The sequence below is a fragment of the Lynx canadensis genome, chromosome A3 (genome assembly GCF_007474595.2).
Source record: "Lynx canadensis isolate LIC74 chromosome A3, mLynCan4.pri.v2, whole genome shotgun sequence".
Taxonomy (NCBI): Eukaryota; Metazoa; Chordata; class Mammalia; order Carnivora; family Felidae; genus Lynx; species Lynx canadensis.
The window spans coordinates 213,061-232,780 of NC_044305.1; the positions used below are offsets into that span (position 1 = coordinate 213,061).

At 58.7% G+C, this 19,720-nt stretch overlaps 2 protein-coding genes across 2 annotated transcripts in view; both read right to left on the minus strand.

Moving 5' to 3' along the window:
* Positions 1-3,816: 3,816 nt before the first annotated feature.
* Positions 3,817-8,291, minus strand: CA3H20orf204 (chromosome A3 C20orf204 homolog). The gene is made up of 5 exons (XM_030309141.1): positions 7,332-8,291; positions 6,118-6,268; positions 4,551-4,811; positions 4,306-4,461; positions 3,817-4,167 (listed from the first exon to the last, which is right to left on the minus strand). The coding sequence occupies exons 1-5, from the start codon at positions 7,511-7,513 to the stop codon at positions 4,000-4,002; spliced, it is 918 nt and encodes a 305-aa protein (XP_030165001.1). The 5' UTR covers positions 7,514-8,291; the 3' UTR covers positions 3,817-3,999.
* An 86-nt stretch (positions 8,292-8,377) lies between these two features.
* The window catches only part of PRPF6 (pre-mRNA processing factor 6), a 47,203-nt gene continuing 35,860 nt past the window's right edge, over positions 8,378-19,720 (minus strand). The window contains 9 exon segments of the mRNA XM_030309126.1: positions 8,378-8,656; positions 9,277-9,403; positions 11,710-11,824; positions 13,061-13,152; positions 13,884-14,017; positions 14,491-14,667; positions 15,225-15,344; positions 17,116-17,254; positions 18,923-19,044. Of these exon segments, the coding sequence (XP_030164986.1) occupies positions 8,504-8,656; positions 9,277-9,403; positions 11,710-11,824; positions 13,061-13,152; positions 13,884-14,017; positions 14,491-14,667; positions 15,225-15,344; positions 17,116-17,254; positions 18,923-19,044 (1,179 nt within the window). The 3' untranslated portion in view covers positions 8,378-8,503.

Sequence of the window (19,720 nt, forward strand, 5' to 3'; positions counted from 1 at the left end):
TGTGAGTTTGAGCCCCATGTTTGGGTGGAGAGATTACTAAAAAAATAAATGTAAACACACACACCGCACAGAGGTGACCCAGGGGCCAGTATCCAACCCCAGGATGGCCCTCCCCCACAATACATGCCCCTCAAGGTCCTGACCCCCCCCCCCCCCCCCGCCAAAAAAAGGGCTCACTTCCCCTAGCAAGTGTGGGATCCCTGCCGGTTCTTCAGGAGGGAGGCTGTGGAGGTGGGGGTTAGTTGGGGTTGGGGGGATGGTGGTTGTTGTTTGCTCCTGTGTTTACGAAGCTGGGTCTTTTCCTAGGGAGGAGACAGGATGGGGACTGTCCCTGAGAGCCCCCCAGGGTCCTGCAGGCCACTGGCAGGGACAATGGGCTGCAGCACCTGGCACCGCCCCCCCACCCCCCGGAGTATGTGCTTTGCTTCCTGGAGTGGGGGCCCTTGTTTGTTTCCACACCAACCACAGATGGATCAGGCAGCCTCCTTGCACACCTGCAGGTTGGGGGACCCCGCACTCAGGCTCACATGCAAAGGCCAAGTGCCAGGCGGGGCCAGCGCACCCTTCAGGTCTCTGGGTGCAGGTGTTTCCTCCCAGGCTGAGTGTGGCCCCATGCCTTCTCAGCACCCAGCGCCAGATGCAGGGGCTGGCTAACTCACATCCTGTCCCACAGCCGTGGCTCCATGAACACCGGAGCTGCATCTGTCCAGGGTCCGGGCATGGCAGCCACTCGTCTTTCCCACTACCTCCCTTTGCTCAATCAGGCCGCACCGGTAAGGGAGGGCTCATGGAGGGCGGTGCTGGGCAGGGCACAGGCGATCCGTAGTAGCCCTGGGAAGGATCACACTGGGCTGGTATGGCCCCGCCCCCGCCTGCAAAGCAGCAGAGGTGGGAAGAGGGGGTGGGGAGAGAGGAGCGTGTGGGCGGGGGTGGGAAACACACAAGTGGCAAAGTCGGGATTAACTTTTTGGTTTTCAAATCCAGAGACCAGTTTGCCAGTCGCCCATGTTCCAGATGTTCTTTCAAAGGCTCCCAGTCTGGGAAGGCCGTGGGACACAGGCTACCCTTCAAAGTCAGCCTGCCCCCCCTTCTTCTGGTGCTGCACGTGGGGGGTCTGGCTCCCTGGCTTCAGGAAGTTACACAACCCTGGCCAGTGCCCTGCGGCCCCATCTACCACCCTGGCACAGCCCCTCCTTCTGGGACCCAGCCCCCACCTCCCTGGAAGCAGTTGAGAAGGCTCGTGTATGGGACAGGACACCACTGGGTGCAGGACCCAACCCGACCATGCATGTGCCCCAGAAACAACGTTTTTTGCAGGGGAAGAACCAGGCTCAGGCCACACGCCCTGGACCTCGGCAAGGAGGGCAGTGCCTCATGCAGGACAGGCCAAAGGCTCTGTCCCTGGTTGAGCACCCCATCGTCACTGGTTCCGGTCTGTTCCAGCCAGCAGTTCCTGCGCAAGCCACAGAAGGGGTCCTGGTGCTGAACACAAAAGCGAACATCTTGGGTTCTGCGCAGGGCATCCCTGGCTCTCCCTCTGGTCTGTCTTGGCTGGTCACTGTGGCTGTACACCTGTCCCCAGACCAGGTCTGGTTGGGCTATCCCCATGCTGGGCAAGTGAACTTTGTCCCAGAAGCCAGAAGCCCCACTTGCTGCCATCCTATGTGAGGAAAGACTCGACAGTGTGTTGAATGGTGGCCCCAAGAACGAGATGCCCACCTCCCAGAACCTGGGAGTGGGATTCTTATTTAGGAAAAGGGTCTCGGCAGATAGGACTAAGGATCTTGAGATGAGATCAGCCTGGGTTATCCAGGGGCCCTAAGCCCAGGGCAAAGATCCTTGTAAGAAAGAGAAAGCCAGGTGAAGCAGCAGCAGGCTGGAGCAATGTGGCCCCAGAGCACCTGGAGCCTCCGGACGCTGCAAGAAGCCAGGATGGGTTTGTCCTGGAGGGAGGTCAGCCCTACAACACCTTGATTTCAAGCCCGTGATAATGGTCTTGGGGATCTCCAGATCTGATCTCCAGAACTGTGGGGAAAGAAACTTCTATTGTGTTAAGCCGCATGGCTTGTGATCATTGGTTACAGCAGTCGTAGGAAACCCATACAGATGGTGTCTGAGATATGGGGACGAGGGCCCAGGTCCCTGTGCCCAGAATGCTGGCCTGCCATCAGCGTGTTGGCAGAGGCAGGACCCGGAAAGATGTGCAGGGCCTCCGCCCAGTGTGGAGGCCACTCATTCTGTCTGAGGTCTGAAGAGAAGGGGCAGCGGGCAGACAGGGTGCAGTGGGGTCTCATACCAAGAGCAACCTCGGTTCTGCTGGCTCAGGCCACAGGCCGCCTCCAGTCCCTGACTCAACGTGCTGAATTTGCCAGGAAGGACCAGAGTTAGACTCCAGGAGGGCCACCCGCAAGTGGGGAGCTCTTCCAGGCAGGGGGAGGGCAAGACACACATGCACAGACACACCTCCCCCCGCACGCACAGGAGAGTTCACGCACAGCCGTGTGCACATTCTCACGGGCAACCCCTCAGCACACCTGTGTGCGTGCTCACCACACACACTACCAGATGGGCTCTGACAGGAGCGTCCAGGGAGGAAGAATGGGGTCAGAGTACAAGAGCACCTTGCCCCTTCGCGTGGTCATGGTCCAGGACTCAGGGATTGTGTCCCTAGGACTCTGAGGCCTGTGCTCCCCCTCCTACCTGCCCCCTCCACCCAGGACAGCCTGACTGCTCTCCACTGCAGGAAGGGGGTGCTGACAGACGGGTGGAATGGCCCACCACACTACAGGCGGTCCCCGCATCGCCACAACAGGGCCCCCAGGGCAGCTGCACACTGTGGCCCGCGCACAGGGCACACACGGGGTGTAGCCACGCTCAAGGCCTGGGTCTCACCCCAGCCCTCACGCTTCCTGGCTGTGCCTCAGTCTCATCTACCAAACAGGGACAACAGGCCCTGCTGCGCACGTACAGCGGGGTGCTGGGCCAGGGGCTGGTTCTCATTCTGTGCTAATGCTGACTGCCCCACCATGAAGGCCTTTCTGTATCCCCTCCCTGTCTGTTCTGCCAGGGTACCCCAGAGGCAAGGCCTGCTCTGGGGTCTCCTTGGTCCATCCACCTGTCAGAAAGGAGTATGTGAGGTGGAGCCCAACAGGCACCCTTGTTGGCCAGGTGCTCTGCGGGCTCTACTTCCACTCCTCCACAGACTATGATTGGGGAGGGGGTCACAGGCACCTGGCTATCTATGCAGCTGTGGGCAGGGGAGTTCAGGATCAGGACCCTCTCCCTGCCAAGCAAACATACGGTCCCAGAGCACAAGACAGCGGATCCCTGACCAGCCTGTCCAGGCCCACAGAGGGGGCCGTGGCCACCCCTCCCAGGGCCGCAGGAAATGGCCTGGCCCCACTTGCAGCCAGGGCCAGCGACTCTGGCTTCCCTTCAGGCCCGTTTCCTTTATCCGGTTGTTTTGCTCTGAGTTCACAAAGCTCAGCCTTCCCTTCCCCTCCATTTCCACCCCTTCCCCCATTCCAGAGACGAGCAGGACGGAAACCGGACATTTCAGGGCCCGATAGAGCCCCTCCCCATCCACCCCCCCAAGCCTAGGGGAGTCCCATCCAGCGTCCCCACTCGCCCCCTGCTGCCTGAGGCTGGGAGCGCAGCTGGAAGGTGGGGGGTGGGGTGGGGGCCGGCCTCGTCCAGGTGTGGCGGGTAGTCCTGGTTCCCCTACCGAGCGGCCCGTTGCCCCCAGCGCCCGCTCCTGGCCCAGGCCCAGATCCAGGGGTGGTGGGCCCCACCCCAGCAGGCGAAGAGAAGACCAGACCGCAGCACCAGCAGTTTATTGAGTCCTGGCTAGGTGCCTGGAGCGTGTCCAGGGCCATGACAAGGAGGGGCCTGGGCCCAGGAGTAAGCCAGCAAGAGGGAGAGGAGGCAGTCGTCACCAAATGAAGCTCGTTCCCAGGCCCCGCGGCCCCGATGGCTCTTCTCTGGCCTGCGCAGGACGCGCTAGGAGTCCTCGGAGGCTGCTGCACGCAGCGCGAAGAGCTTCTCCCAGCAGGTGGCGACGGTGTCCAGGACACGCAGGAGGAGCCGCCTCCGGCTGCGGCTGCGGCTGCGGCTGCGGCTGCGGCGACTCCGAGGAGGGTGCCTCTTGGGCCACCGGCTCCTCCTCCGCTGTCAGGGGCAGAAGGGTCAGCGAGTGACCGCGGTCTCTGCGCCCTCCCCGCCCCCTCCCAGATGGGGACACCGCGGGACGGTGGGCGGCTCAGGGGACCTGTGGAAGGGGAGGGACCCGGGTCTGGCCCCACACACCTGGCGCATCACCCAGCAGTGGCGCCGCATCACGGCTTCGGTGCGCAGGGCTACAGTCCACGCGGCTTTCTCCAGTGCCCCGCGGCGGTGGCCCCGGGCCACTACCCTGCGCAGGGTCCGACCCAGGGACGCAATGGACAGCAGGATATCGTGCTCCTGGGACAGGAAGGGAGGAAACTGGGGGCTGAGGAGAGGAGCTCAACGGGGAGGCCCCGGAGGGGAACAGCGTGAGTCTCCCCCCATACCTTCTGGGCACCGCAGGAAGCTCCCACCCGATCCCGATCCCGCCATCCGAGGGCTGCAGCTCCAGTCAGGTTTTTCTGGATGAAACGGAGGTGTCGGGAGCCTGGCCCGACCTGCCTCACAGCAGCCTGCAGGTCCTCAAAGATGACCACACGGTAGTGGCGGAGCACGTCAGGGATGCTGCAGGTGCGGAGCCCTGCCTGACCCGGTGCGAGCCCCAGCAGAGCCAGCAGGAGCGCCCAGAGCGCAGGCTTGGGAGGCACCTGGAAGGGACACGGGGTCAGGGTGGGGTGCCCAGGCGGGCAGAGGAGACCTTCCCTACAGCAACCCCTCAGGCGATTTGCTTTGGACGGCCCCCTACCACAGGCCACCAGGGACTCTCTGAACTACAGTAGAAAATGAAAGGTCACTGTGCCATTCATCACCCAAGCGTGGGTCTAGCAGGACAAATCCCTTCCTGTTTCAAGTCTGAGGGAAGGACAGTAGGCCTGCGAACCAGACAGCTCAATGCTTGATGCATAGATTGGCGGGCTGGAGGATGGCCAGGGGTGAGGGTGAGGGTGAGGGTGGGGGGAGGCGGGCTGGGAAGGCAGGCCCACTGAGCCCTGAGGGGCCAAGAAGGAGGCAGAGGGCTCCAGAGCAGGAACTCTGTGCACCTCCCAGACATCAGTCCCCACCAGACAGCCAGGCTCTCTCCTCCTGATGAGCACCCCCTGATCCCCAGAACGTTGCTCACCTCTGGGTCCCCAGAGCAGGGGCAGAACTAACCCACCCCCACAGCCATGGGAAATGGGGTGCCCTTGCACCTCCAGCCCAACCAGGACAGGGGTGAGGGCTCAGAGCTCAAGGCCACACCCCTCTGAGGAGGGGGGGGGAAGTCTTGGGGAATCCCCCAGAGGGAAGGGAGAAAGGGGCCACATTGTGCCCCACCAGGCATCCCTTTCACGAGCCTCCCCCCCCTCCAGAAGGGGCTGGCTTGGGGAGAAACCCACCACCACCCTCCCCCTAGAAGCCCAAACATCAAAGAGAAAGACCGGCTAGTTCCCAAACAGCGACTGGAAAATTAATCATGTGAACCCAGCGAGACGCAGGACTCGACTCGGCTTCCCAGCCCTGGGAGGGGAGCCTGACCGAGCTGGAGACCTGGGGTGCAGCACTGGCAGGAGGAGTGGGTACCTTTAGCTGTGGCCCCTCCTCAAATCTGCCCCCAGGCATGCTGGGGGTGGGGTCAGAGGTCACAGCAAGAACAAGAGCTGTGGGTGTGGAGAGCCGTCCACATGGGGGAGATTGGCTGCCCAGCTCTAGGAAGGCCTGCCTGTCCCCCACCCCAGCCAGTGAGAACCGAGCAGCCCTGGCACCGCAGGGCAGACCCCCTCCCTTCTCCCCTGCGGGGGGGACAGGCAAGAGCACCCAGGGCCAGGTCTGCCAGGCCCTCCAGGCCAAGGTGACGGGAACCAAGGGAGGTTTCCCAGTAGGGGACAGATGCTCAAGCAGCCTCCCCTGGACTATGCTCGGTCCCAAACCCTCGACCAGAGTGAGCCCCCTCCCCACTGGCCCCACACTGCTCACCATGGGCCTCTGAGGGTGAGGCCCTCCCTCACTCCTGCCAGTGGGCCTTGCACATGATCCTGGGTCCTCAGGTAGGCAGTGTGGCTGCCACTCCAAGTCCTGCTCCAAGCCTGGCCAACAGGCTTCCCAGGACAGGACACAGCAGGGAAGGCTGGCGGCAGGCAGACAAGGCTTTTGAAGTTGGCTCCTCTGAGCAGAGGAGGGAGGGAGCGGGAGGGAGGCCCCACAACCCCAGCCCTACCCCCTCCCTCTCCCCACCTCCTATCCAATTGCTTCTTCAATTAACCTGACCCTGGAGCCCGGCAGCTGCGGGCTCTCTTCCCATCCAGCGGGTCTTGGATTGAGCCATTGGCCCAAGAAGGTCTGTACTGTCGAGGGGGGGGGTGGGGTGGGGTGGGGTGTCCAGCGAGCAATGCTGGGCCCGCTGGGGTAGGGGAGCCAGAAGAGGCCAGGGGCCTGTCCGCACCCTCCACTGGGGCCTTCCTCAGCGCTCAGCAGGTGCTGCCTCTCCCAGGAACCCGGCTGCCAGCAGAACCAGGTGAGCTGGACCTAACTCGCCACAGCCACCAGCCCCCACACCCTGGTGTCCCGCCCCAGCTGGTCCTGGTGAGGGGCTTCCCAGGCTTCTCCTACTGCTCATCCCTCCTGGGCCGAGGGGGTCTCTCGCTGGGGGAGGTCACGGCCACTCGCCCAAACAGCTCTCAACCCTGCAAGCACCACCTCAGAACAAGGGCAGTGTGCAGAACCCGACTTGCCGTGAGCTGGAGCTCAAGAAATCCCAGCTGGAGACAAGCTGAGGTACATCTGTCCCAGGGAGAAAAGTCGTTTAACCACCTCAAAGCAAACAACCCCCACGCAAAGGAGGAGATATCCACACTGGATGATCCAGGTGCTCTGGAACATTCCAAGGGCTCTGCAGAAGGCCGCACCCGACACTGAGCTCAGAAATGTGTCCAGGAGAAGCCGCATCCAACTCAGAGCACAGAAGGCTGCCAGCAGCCCCTGTGACTACAGCCAAGTCACCGTTCCTCCCTGGGCCTCGGTTTCTAGGTCTGTACAGGAATAGGCTGGCTTTCAACCTCCTAAAACTCCAGGAGTATCTCTTCGATGTGATACATGTACCGGGCCGGATCCCTCCCGCCTCCTCCATGAGACAGAAGGAAACCCCAAAGACCCTGTGAAGCTCCCCGCTCTGCTCCTCAGGCCTGGCCCACCTCAAGTGAGAAGCAGAAGCAGCATTTCCAGATTCACAGTCTGGGAGTAGGATCCAGGCCACGGGGGTGGTCCCTCCCCTGCTCTGGGACGGCAGTGTCCTTGTGGCTCCCAGAACACCAGAGGCGGACCCAGCAGGGCCTGACTCTCTAGGCACAGCTGCCCGTGCCTCAGGTGCTGACATCGAGGCACGTGTTCCCCAACCTTGGCTGCCTTGAGGGGGCTGAGACGTGGGTCAGCGACTGATCCCCACAACAGTCTCCTCATCGGTGTCACCAGGAACCAAGAGGCGCCAAGCAGCCTGTCTGGAATCTTCTCTAACATGAGCGTGTGGGAACGGCTGCCAGCTACTCCCCTCGTCACCATACGTAACAAGTTAGCATCTCCTCTCCTTGGCCCACAGCCTCTGGACAACCCACGACCTCTGGCCAGATGTCTGCAGCCATGGCTGACACACCCCTTCGAAGAGAACCTGCTGGTTTCCAGTTGAACACACACACAGGGGTCCAAAGTATGAGGAAGTCCTTTATCCTCACACAGCATAAACAGTGCAAATATCCTAAGTCTCCCAGGTTATGCATTTTTCAATCCAGAGATGAGGACTTACAGGTGCTTTAGAACAAAACTGATTATACATTATTGATTATAAAAATAATGCCATGAGCAAATATGAGAAAAGCTCTTACCGGTAACATTTCTTTCTGACACACACCTGAGGGGCCTCCCTGTGAGCCCCTAGCAACACACTTGGGAGCCACTTTAGGAAGTTGGGCCCGCTGTCTGCACTCACGCAGGATGGTCACTTACCCTGGCAGGCAGACCTGGGAGATGCCCGGGGGAGCCCCAGCTGTTCCCAGAATGTGCACCGCCCCTCCCTTCCCACAGAATCTCAGGGGGTCCCACGGCTTCCCCTGCAGGGTTCAGGCTGTGTCCAAGAGCCCTAGTGAGCCCAGGACGCGGCCTGAGAGCACACGGGGGCAGCCAAAGCACCTACGGGAAGGCAGGGGAGAATGGCGCAGACAAAACCAGCAGGTCACCAACCCCAACAGGCTATCTGGAAAACCTTTAATTAAAGAGCAGGATGGGTGGCTCAGGGCCCCTTCCACCCCCTTGTCACTACCACACGCTCCTCTATGCGCTGTCCTGAGGGCCGCCCCCTACAGGCACCGGAGGGTCAGAAGGTGTTCTTGATGTGGGCTGCCACCAGCACTAGGATCTCCCCAATCTTCCTCTGCCAGTTGGCGATGTCCTTGGACACAGCACACCACAGCTCCCCATGCCGTGGCTCCGCGTTCTCACAGCGCCTCCTCACCTCCTCCCGCTGCTCCTGGGCAAGGACCACAGGGCACTTGAGACGGGGCTCCTCCCAGGCTGCCCCTCACACGCGCCCCACCACGCTCGCCCAGCCCCACGGCCCTGGACCTGGAGGGCAGGGGGGCACAAGTGGTGTCTGAGGTGCCCCGCTGCAGCGCTGATGGCACGCAGGTGCTGAGCCCAGTCGAGACCAAGTGTGTGCCTCACACAAGTACCCCGAGCAGCTTCCCAGACCCCATGGGGCACGGCTTCCACTTCCCATGGGGACTCCAGGACAGCTGTGACAACACTAAGCATTGTGTGTGTGTGGGGGGGGGGGTGCTGCTGCCCAGGCCCCCCCAGGCTCATGTCCAGTAGGACAGAACTCGCCCAGGCAGGACAATCATCAGGGCTTGAATCCCATCCCCATTTCTACTGTGACCCTACGCCCCAGTCACCAACCAACTCATCAGAGATGCTAACAGACCACTTAAAATCACCCAAACATCTACATTTCAGGTTAAGAGGCTAAAGGCTGTAACGAGAAAGCAGATGCAGAAGCAAATACCGTCGGGAGGGACCCCTGTGCCTCTCCCCTCCACCCACCCACTGCCCAGAGGTGGGGGTGGAGAGCAGCAGGCAGCCACACCTCACCTCTGTGCCATGCTGCAGCTCAAACTTGTAGAAGAACGCCCAGGCGTCCCCCAGGTCCGAGTCGATCTTCACCGTGCGGTGGAACCACTCCCTGGCCTTGGTGATCTTCCGCTCACTCCAGAACAGCCTGTCCACAAGCATAAGTTCAGGGACCCAGCGTAAGTGGCCACGTCTGATGGCGCCTGAGGGGTGGTGGGGAGCCAGCTCTGGCAACATCAGGTCGATCCTCTCCCTGGCGAGCCCCTGAGCTCCCAACAGGAGAGCTGAGGAATGGGGCCTGGCTACCTGGGTATCGCTCCCACCGCTAGCCTGCAACTGTCCTTCAAGGGTCTAATCAGACTGTTTCTTTTTTTAAAAAAATTTTTTTTTTCAACGTTTATTTATTTTTGGGACAGAGAGAGACAGAGCATGAACGGGGGAGGGGCAGAGAGAGAGGGAGACACAGAATCGGAAACAGGCTCCAGGCTCCGAGCCATCAGCCCAGAGCCTGACGGGGCTCGAACTCACGGACCGCGAGATCGTGACCTGGCTGAAGTCGGACGCTTAACCGACTGCGCCACCCAGGCGCCCCTAATCAGACTGTTTCTTGAAAAAGTCCACACAGAGCAAGAATTTCAAACTCCTTTAAGTGATTAGTTTCCTCTGGGTAAGATACAAGAAGATGAAAGGAAACCTTACAAAAAGTTAAGACTTTGATTAGGGAAAGTTCAGTGAAGTCAGCTCCTCAATAGATTCCTTCTGGAGCATCTGCCCCACGATGCAGTCCCTGGCAGGGACCCAGCCAGCACGGACAAGCTGGGCCTCAGCTCAGCACCAGAACTCGGGCCCACAGCAGACGCAGACGCCTGCAAACCAGGCCCACGCTGGAAGCTTCAAGCGAGGACACCAGAAACCCACTGAAGGACCTGTGAGCACCTTCCCCCACACGTCAGGGAAGGCGGAAGGCAAGAGGGGGGAAGGACACTGGGGCAGCACTCTTTGACAGCTGAGACCCTGCGTGGCTTCCACCATCCGCCCCGTCCCGGTGCCCTCTGTGGCCACAGGCACAAAAGCAGACCGCCACACCACTGACACGCCATTCAGGGCGGCTGTGTGGGCTGGTCTCAGTTACAAAACGGAGTAATTTCATGCTCTGATAGCTTGATTGTTTTTTAAGCCCTGTGGTATTCTTAATTGCTGGGTGTTAGATAAACTATGACTTAAAGAGCACAAACTCAGATAGCAGGTTCACAGGACACCAACCTGGGAACAGCAAGGAGTGACTTATTTGCTTTAGCAAAGCCTTTTATGAGGTTTTACGGCTGCCCTATCAGAGGATCAAACAGAGCAGCCCTAAAAAAAAAAAAAAAAAAAAAAAAAAAAAAAAAACAGAGCAGCCCTTCTGGGAGGCGGAAGCCCAGGGCAGAAGGGGGCCCCGGGCGGGCCCAAGCCGGGCCTCAGGAGCCGGAGGGAAGCCTCCACGTGCAGCGTCCTCAGCCTCAAAGCAGCTGGAGGGGAGGTGCCCGGGAGGACCCGAGGAAGTGGGGCCGACACCACCTGCGCATGCCTCGGGATGGGCCAGACTCCCGCTTGGGCACCAACAGCACACAGGGGCTCCTGGGCACATATGCCACCTCCGCAAGGGGAGGCCTGAGCAGCAGTCCCGGGAGCCCAGCCAAGGCTCCTTCTGATGCCCCCCACTGCAAACGCAGTCACCTCCCGGCCTCCTCTGAGCATACGCAGCCCCCACCCTGCTCGCAGGCCCCCCACGCGTCGGCCGTAACCTCACTTAATCTTGCCGAGGCCCCGAACTCCCTCCCACACCTCCCACACCGCAGGCCACCCCAGGGAGCCTCTGACCCAGCACCCAACATATGAGCTGATGGTGTGAGGTCACTCGCTGACCTCTTGTTGCCCTTGAGACCATGCAACCCAAAGGAAAGATGGTCTCTGGCATGGCCATCTCCACACCTGTAGGCACACTGATTGGGCCTGACTGATGGACCCTGGACTGTCCCCAAGGTCACCAAGGTGAAAGTGTCTGCTTTCTCACGATAACACGAGAAAGATAATTTCCTTGCTTATAGCCCTTTGAGCCAAAGGAGTCTTGCTTACTAAATTCCATGTGGACCAATGTCAGCAAGTTTGTCTCTGTCTTTCGACGTAGGACACGTGTACGTGTAAACCAAGAAGTGCCCAGGCTGAGAGCAGTCCCGTCAGAAGGAGCCCAGGACAGAGGGAAGGAGGGCGGAGCTCAGAGGAAGCAGCCTATCTGTGGGTCAGGGGTAGCGCAGACCATTGGGACAGCACCTATCCGCATGGCCTCTGCCTGGAGATGTGCCTGCCTTGGGTCAAAGCAGAAGTGCTTCATTGTGGAATGCTGGTGGCCAAGGACCCTAAGAGATCCCATCAGGTCCCGAAGGGTCAGCAACCCCACAAGGGCCCCTCACTCACTTGGCCACAGCCAGGAGCACGTGGGGGTCGTGCTCACACTTCTTCAGGGCGTCGACACTCTTGGTCTTCCTCTGGGGCCTTGCCTCAAGAAAAATGGCTTCAGACCACAGGACACCTAAAATTCAGACACAAGGATGCCACAACTCAGACTCCCACCTCTGCTTTCAGACACGGCCCATCCGTGCATAGGCTGCCCCGAGATGGGCCTGCCAACATTCTAACCCGGGGTGTCCTCAGACCACGGCTACGGCCTCCCACATGTCTGGGGGAGAGCCGCAAAGGCTGCACTGACCACCTGCCCCACAGCAGCTCTGATGGCACAGGCCAGACAAAGTTCTGGCAGTGACTAGGTAGGCAGTACCCAAAACCTTCAAGGTTCACTCCCACTGACTCCATAATTTCATATCTAAGGATTACAACAAAAAAATCAGAAATACTAACAAAGATTCAAATTGACCAATAGGTGTGTCGTAGATTTCTGGTATATATCTACACAGGCACTTTCAACTTTAAAACAAGTCCCGGGGCACCCGGGCAGCTCAGTCGGTTAAGCGTCCGACTCTTGATTTCAGCTCAGGTCGTGATCTCACGGTTTGTGGGTTCGAGCCCTACGTCGGGCTCTGCAATGACAGTGTGGAGCCTGCCTGAGATTCTCTCTCTCTCCCTCTTGCTCTCTGCCTCTCCCCCACTTGCTCTCTCTCTCTCTGTCTTTCAAAATAAAACAAGGGACAACACTAAACACACAGGACTTGGGTTTTGTGCAGGAACACAAGTTATGACAATACAAATAAGTCAAAAGTGACTTAAAGGTGAGTTTTAATATATATATATATATATATTTTTACCCCAAATCTGTTCACAGTGCATGTATGTTTAAATGCAAAGTGGGGCGCCTGGGTGGCGCAGTCGGTTAAGCGTCCGACTTCAGCCAGGTCACGATCTCGTGGTCCGTGAGTTCGAGCCCCGCGTCAGGCTCTGGGCTGATGGCTCAGAGCCTGGAGCCTGTTTCCGATTCTGTGTCTCCCTCTCTCTCTGCCCCTCCCCCGTTCATGTTCTGTCTCTCTCTGTCCCAAAAATAAATAAACGTTGAAAAAAAAAAAAATAAAATAAATAAATGCAAAGTAAGATAACAGAAGTTAAGTTTCAGAAGAAAAAGTAATGGTAGTGAACCAGAACACGAAGTCAAACCCACAACAACTGGGACTGGGGATTTAGTTCAAATGTCTGAAAGATCAGGTGCAGCTGAAACTCCGACAAACAAAACACTTTAATAAGGTGTCTGAACCCCGAGACCCACTCCCCCAGGAACTGCTGCTGCCTGGCAAGTCTGGGAAGCCGGGAAGTCCCTTACCGGAGTTGGGGCACTCCTGGAGCGCCTTGGCCATGAGCGTGTTGGCGATGTTCTTCAGCCCTGCGCGGTACTCCAGCCTGACAGACTCCAACCTGAGGAGAGAGGCCCAAAGGACAAGTCAGACCCCATCCACTGAAGCCCACTGGCAACCCTAACAGTTCTCGAAGCTCCTGGGAAGCCACCGTGGCCAGAGCCACCTGCCCTGCCAAGCACAGCTCGTCCACCAGAGACGCAAGGCACTCGTGCCCACCCCGCCATCAGGCCTGCCAGCAGCCACCCTAGCCGAGGCCCGGACCCTGACATCATGTAGGCACAAGCAGAGACATGGAGGGCGAGGGCATGCTGGTGCTCCCAGGATGGCTGGGCACCACAGCGGCGGCATCCAGGACCTGCCCAACTCTCTGGGGTCTCCTTTGGCAACAGCTACACTGCAGGCCTGCGACGCTGTTTCCTACCGACAGAATGCCATCCTCACCTGACAACTTCCTGTTCACCCTTAAAGCCCTGTCCAGATGCCACCTCCGCTGTGGGATGCACTTCCTCAGCCTCATCCATCCCTGATCCCCCATCGTTAGCTCCTGGCTCCCCTGGGCGCCTTCTACTAGAGCACGAATGAAACTGCACCCCACTATGTGCAGGCCTGTTTGTAAATGGAGCCCATCCGAGCTGGACCCTCCCAAGACAGGGACTGTGCTTCCTCCCAGCCAGCGCCTGCCACCCTTCTCACGGAGCCTGAGCTGGAAACGCTGCACAAATGAGTCTGCACGAGCGACTGAGGGAGCACAGCCCCTCTGAGGGGCCAGCCCGGCTCGCCGGGACTCACCACAGGCCGGGGTTCTTTGGGTTCTTCAGGCGAGACTTCTCCAAAATGGCCCGAGCGCGGGTCAGCTGCCCAACCTTCTCCTCCAGCCGAGAAAGCAAAAGCCATAGAGGGGTGGAGTGGGGACATTTTTTCAACTGCAGCAACAAAGAAGAGAGGGATTGGCTGGTGTCAGGGAGGGGCTGTGACAGCTGTGGCAGGCTCCTGGGCCGGGAGTCAGGGATGCCTATGTCCACAGCCACCCGCCCATTTCACGTGCACGGTGTGGGGTTTCACGTGCACGGCAGTGCTGTGTACAAGCGTATGTTTACTACGTGGCTGTGCACACATGCATGCGTGTGGGGTGCACACACGGCCGCCTGTACGTTAACTGTGCTATAACCCGCACTTGACTGAATGTGGGGCACACAGCTCTGTGGAAGGAAAAACACGGGTCTGAGTGAGGGGACCAGGGTCTGGCCCTACTACCACGCTACCAGCTGGGGCCCAAGTGAATCACTGCCCGCTGGGCCTCCAATTCCTGAGCAAGGCGAGGCGTAATGACACCCTGAGGCCAGGCGTCCAGTCTCCAAGAGTCAGCTCGTAGCTGCAGCCAGGGGCACCAGCTCACCCCCTGGCTGTAGGCTTCCCGAGCCTTCTCCACCAACTCCTCCTGCTCCTCGATCTGCCCCTTCATCATCCACAGCTTAGGGAAGTCCTCATAGTGCTTCAGGGCCTCCTCACACAGCTCCTGGGCAGCCGCAATGTTCCCCAGCACCCACTCCAGCTTCACAGACTTCATGAACACCTGCAAGACAACCAGACACGCTGTTAAGCAGCCCCTGCTCCCGCCCTGACCACCTGTCTGGACGGCACGGCGACGTCTAGCGCTGTGCCCTGGAAGGACGGCACCTTCACAATACACGCTTTACACTACAGCTCCCCTTAAATGCCACTCATCCTGCTGTGTTTTATGGACCTCTGTAAGCTGTTTCACATCCTTTGGAACAAGGTGGGCGTCGAAAACCACAAATACGGGGCGCCTGGGTGGCTCAGTTGGTTGAGCATCCGACTTTGACTCAGGTCATGATCTCACAGCTCGTGGGTTCGAGCCCCGTGTTGGGCTCTGTGCTGACACCTCGGAGCCTGGAGCCTGCTTCCGATTCTGTGCCTCCCTCTCTGTCCCAACCCACTCGCGTTCTGTCTCTGTCTCTCTCAAAAATAAATAAACATCAAAAACACAAATACACCTCGCAGTCAAGTATGAACCAATAAGCCAAGAGTACCACAGCTTTAGGTGGCACCTCGCACCTTCCGGACACCACAGGCCCCAGGGACCCAGTATGGCCCCAACGCTCCGCTCACCCGGGCGGTGGGTGCGCTGCTCCGCGCCTTGGCCAGTAGCCGCCGGGCACGCTCGTACTCATTGTTCTCGGATTCCAGCTTCACAGCGGCCAGCCAGATCTCCTCGCTGTTGGGGTTGGCCTGGAGGGAGAGATGGGATCAGAACAAAGTGGCCAGGGCTAGATTATACTTAATCAAGAGCAGCTAGCCTGGGCACCAGGCCGGGCCTCACTCTGCTGCAGGGCAGTCTGATTCCAGGGCTAACAGATGACAGAGCAGGGTCCGGCCCAAGAGTGCTGACCCACCTGAAAACAAGCCAGCCCATTTTCTAGGCACTCAGGCAACACCACCAGCAGCTGGAGAGCCGTCTTCTCCAGGACCCACCCTGAGCTGCAGCCAGGGGCACCGGCTCACCCCCTGGTTGCAGGCTTCCCTGAGTGGCCTCTCAAAGCCGGAACGGCTCGCTCACGTTCTACCCATGTGGATCTGCCATACCCAACCCTGTTCCCAAGCCTGGTGACAAGGGACTGGCCATCTCGGTGTGTCTGTGTGAGCACGAAAGAATGATGCCCAGGGCATCACTGATGGCGTGGAAGGCTCCCAAGGGCTAGGACTGGGCCACCTACCAACCAGAATCCAGCAGACACACGGGTGCTACACTCGCGGCCTTCTGAAAGCACACTCGCCTGGCTCATCACAGACCTCATCAACAGCCCGAGTGACCAGCAGGGAAAGGAGAGGGCACCTGGAGGGTGGTGCTGGGGACTGGCAGCGGTGCCCAGGCAGATGGCGGGAGAATGCTGTGATGGCTCAGACAGAAGGAGCGTCCTGAACACGTGACTGTCCTCCAACGGACAGGAAAAAGCAAAAGTCCAGACACCAGCCAGGCTCCTCTCGTGGCATTTACTCAGGGAAGGACGAACTTAATTACGCTAGTCAGGGTTACAACAACACACTGATGTTTACACAGCACTCAACAGTTTATAAACATGGCTGCTACGAGCACTGAATAACATGAGAAGCGTTGAATCGCTGTACTGCACACTTCCCAAAACTAACATAACACCGTGGGGGGGTACCTGGGGGGCTCAGTTGGTTACGTGTCCGACTTTGGTTCAGGTCATGGTCTCGCGGTTTGTGGGTTTGAGCCCCACGTTGGGCTCTGTGCTGACAGCTCGGAGCCTGGAGCCTGCTTTGGATCCTGTGTCTCCCCCTCTCTCTGCCCCTCCTATGCTAATGTTCTGTCTCTCTCTGTCTCTCAATAATAAATAAACATTTAAAAAAACCCAAAAACCAAAAACCAAAAACACCGTGGGTTAGCTCTGCTGGAACGAAAGTTAAAACACATTAAGCATGCTAACTGCTAACCGCACGCTGCCCGGGTCGTGACACCAGCCCAAAGAGAAGCCTGGCTAGGTGTAGCCGTCTGAATGTAATCCCAACCACCTGAGGGTCCAGCAGCACCAGGAGGCCCACGAGTGGCCTCTGTGCGCATCCTGTGTTCAGAGTACAGGGACGGAACAATCCAATTCTCACGTGTGCTCTCCTGTGAGAAATGGCTGTATCTCACTACTGCTCCACTCACCTGGGGAATGTCGCCTGCTTGCCCCGTGCTCTGTGTTCTGGAATATTTGGCCCATGGTTACACTGAATGGCCATGACCAAGAGGTAGGTCTGCCAGCTGGCCATTCTCCTACTCTTGGGCCCCCTCAGGACCCCAGCTGCCCGTAGAGCAGCAGAGTCTGGTGCGTCAGGACCAACTCACTTCTCCTCTCTCAGGTCAGCTCCCGTCATTGAGCAGGGGGAGGGCTCAAGGGCACATGCACGCTGCAGCCCTCGGGCCTCGACAGGCACTGAGGTGGGGGTTCAAGTGCACACGCCCCCTGGCAGCCCAGCGGACCCCTCAACCCACCTGGAAGGCCAGAGCCAGGATGCTCCTTGCCGCAGGCACATCCCCCGCCAGCCACTTGGACTTGGCGCCCATAAGCCACAGCACCTCCGCTTTGGGGCAATGGGCCACAGCCCTCTGCAGGAGTGCCTCCAAGGACTCCCTGAAAGACAGAGGGCCACAGTCACCACCAGAGCATGCAGGGTGCTCACAGCGTCAGCCTGGGTGCTGAAAAGACAGTTACTGCTCCAAAGTTCGGTGCTATAAATGATTTACCAAATTTTACGATGGGGAGAGTGTGGGGAAATCTTTTCTCTTCATAAAGGTTCTAAAATCAACTACCGAGGAGGGTGCTACAAAGCACGCATTGTTAAATAGCTAAGCCTGATGGAGGAACTTCTCAAGGGACCCTTTCATAGCCATGGGTCCTGAGGGGAGTGACAACTTCACAGTCTGGGTGACAGGAGAGCTCTTTTCATCTTCAACCACAGATCTGCTGATAAAGATTATGACCCAGAATCTGTTCTCTGGCATCCAAAGAAATGGTCTTATTGGAAGAAACTTCTTCTGGTCACTACCGAGCAAGAATACCGCCAGCCTGGGTATCAGGTGGGAAGCCCCCAACCCTCAGGCGGCCACCACCCCTGTTGCACCGCCTGGCACACAAGCTCTCTGGGCCTCGGCAGCAAGACGAGCGACTCGCTCTGTGTGGAGAGAAGCCCAAGAGAGTGTGCAGCGTGCATCCCCGATGACACCAGAGCCAGGACCCCAGGCCCTGAGCCCCTCGTGCCATTCCATGCCACGAGTCAGCCGGACAGGAAGGGTGCCAGAGCCGGGGAGGGGGCTGCCCCACGCCCAGGGCCCAAGAGGAGCAGTGCCAGTGAGGCACGTCCGCAGACCACGCCCAGCAGGAGAGGCCCTGCTCCGGACTTGGGACTGTCACGGGTGAACTTGTACAGAGTGAGCCAGCACGGTCATCTCAAAGCAGCCTCAGATGAGTCCACTGCAAAACCCTAATCCAGATGGTGAGAGTGGGGAGGAGACAAAAGCCTCAGCAACACACAAGGGAAAACACCCTGACCAGACCGAGGTTCAACAATGCCGGGAAAGGAAAGAGAAAGGGGCTGGATGCTCCCAGCAAAAGCCCTGCTGGAATGAGCAAGGCCTGTCCCCCCGCCCCAGCACAGGAAAGAGCAGCGGAGGGCCTGGATGGAGAGCGCACACCCTGAGGCCGATACCCTGGAGAGGCACCCCTTGGACACCAGAAATTGCAACACCTAATTCAATCAGCAGTTACAGCCAATAAGGCAGACCCAAAAGGTTTTTTCAATTAAAGAATACAATTAGAGAAAATTGTCAAGGACCTCCTCAGAGCACAAAAACTAGCCTAAACCCAAAGTCAGCAGAGCTTAAATGAAAACCATGCCTGCCTGGGCCCAGATGCCGCACCGCCCACACTGCTAAATCCAGTGCTGGCACAGACGTGGAGCTTTAGAACCCTGCCTCGCCCCAGGCACCCTTGGGCCACCAGGCGTCTGCCAACGCAGCTGTAGGCGCTTCTGCAGAAATGCCCTCGGCGTCTCAGTTTCTCAACTATAAAAGAGTGATAATCCTATCTAGTACAGAAGGAGCCATAAAGACAGATCTCAAAGTCTCAAGTGCAGTAGAAGATTCTGCCCCTCATTGCAGAGGACTGGATCTCAAGTTTAGGTCCTTGCCCACCTATGGGGAGGGGAGGTTTCAACTCAGCTCTGCCCGACCTGGAGTCAGAAGGCCAATGGGCACACGGAGTGGAGCGCGCCACCAGGCACCTGGGGGCCCAAGCACATACCTGGTGCCGTGGTTCTTCTCGAAGTACGCGGCTCTCAGCCACACACTCTTCTTGCTGGGGAACACTTGCAGGGCGTAGGCATAGATAGCTCGCGCACACTCCAGGGCATTGTGGGCCACACACTAGAGCAGAAAGATAAGGGTGAGAGTGGGCAGCCCAGCCCTGGCCTCAGAGCAGGAGGCACGACGGCCCGTCTGCTCAGAACCACACTGTGGGAAACACGACCCGGGAGAGCGAAACCCCAGGAGGATGGGGAGTGAAACACACGGGGCCCGGCATGGGGCTGTCTGCCAGCCCTCATACACAGCAGGAGCTGGTGCAGGGGAACAGCAGCCGCCAGCCGCAGGGGAGAGCTGACCACACACCACACACGTTGGTTCCTCTCTGAACTCAGGGTTAAGTGTATGTTCTCCCTTATAAAAGCCATGCTCGTTAGAAACCTGTAAAACACAGAGGAGCACAAAGAGAAAGAAAGCATCTATCCACCTGAATGGCTGTGAACGGGTGTGGGCTCTGATGCGGGGAACAGAAAAACTCTGGAGTCTGAGACCGCGGCGATAGCCGCACAACACCGTGAGTGTGCTAGACGCCACGGAATCACACGCTTCCAAGTGGCAAGAATGGCAAACTTTATGATATGTGTATTTTACCACAATAAAAAATGTAGCTTACGGGGCACCTGGGTGGCTCAGTTGGTTAAGCATCCGACTCTTGAGTTTGGCTCAGATCATGATCTCACGAGTTCGTGAGATTGAGTCCCATGTTCAGGCTCCGCACTCACAGTGTGAAGCCCGCTTG

Bases quoted from the DNA above. Each gene is read 5' to 3' on its own strand.
- CA3H20orf204 (XM_030309141.1), bottom strand. From the start codon at position 7,513: ATGTCAGCACCTGAGGCACGGGCAGCTGTGCCTAGAGAGTCAGGCCCT. The intron at 6,269-7,331 runs GTGGGCCAGGCC...GCCTGCCGCCAG, and splicing joins GCTTCTGCTTCTCACTTGAG to CCTTCCCTGCTGTGTCCTGT. The intron at 4,168-4,305 runs GTGTGTGGGGCC...TGCCCCTGACAG, and splicing joins ACTGCTGGGTGATGCGCCAG to CGGAGGAGGAGCCGGTGGCC.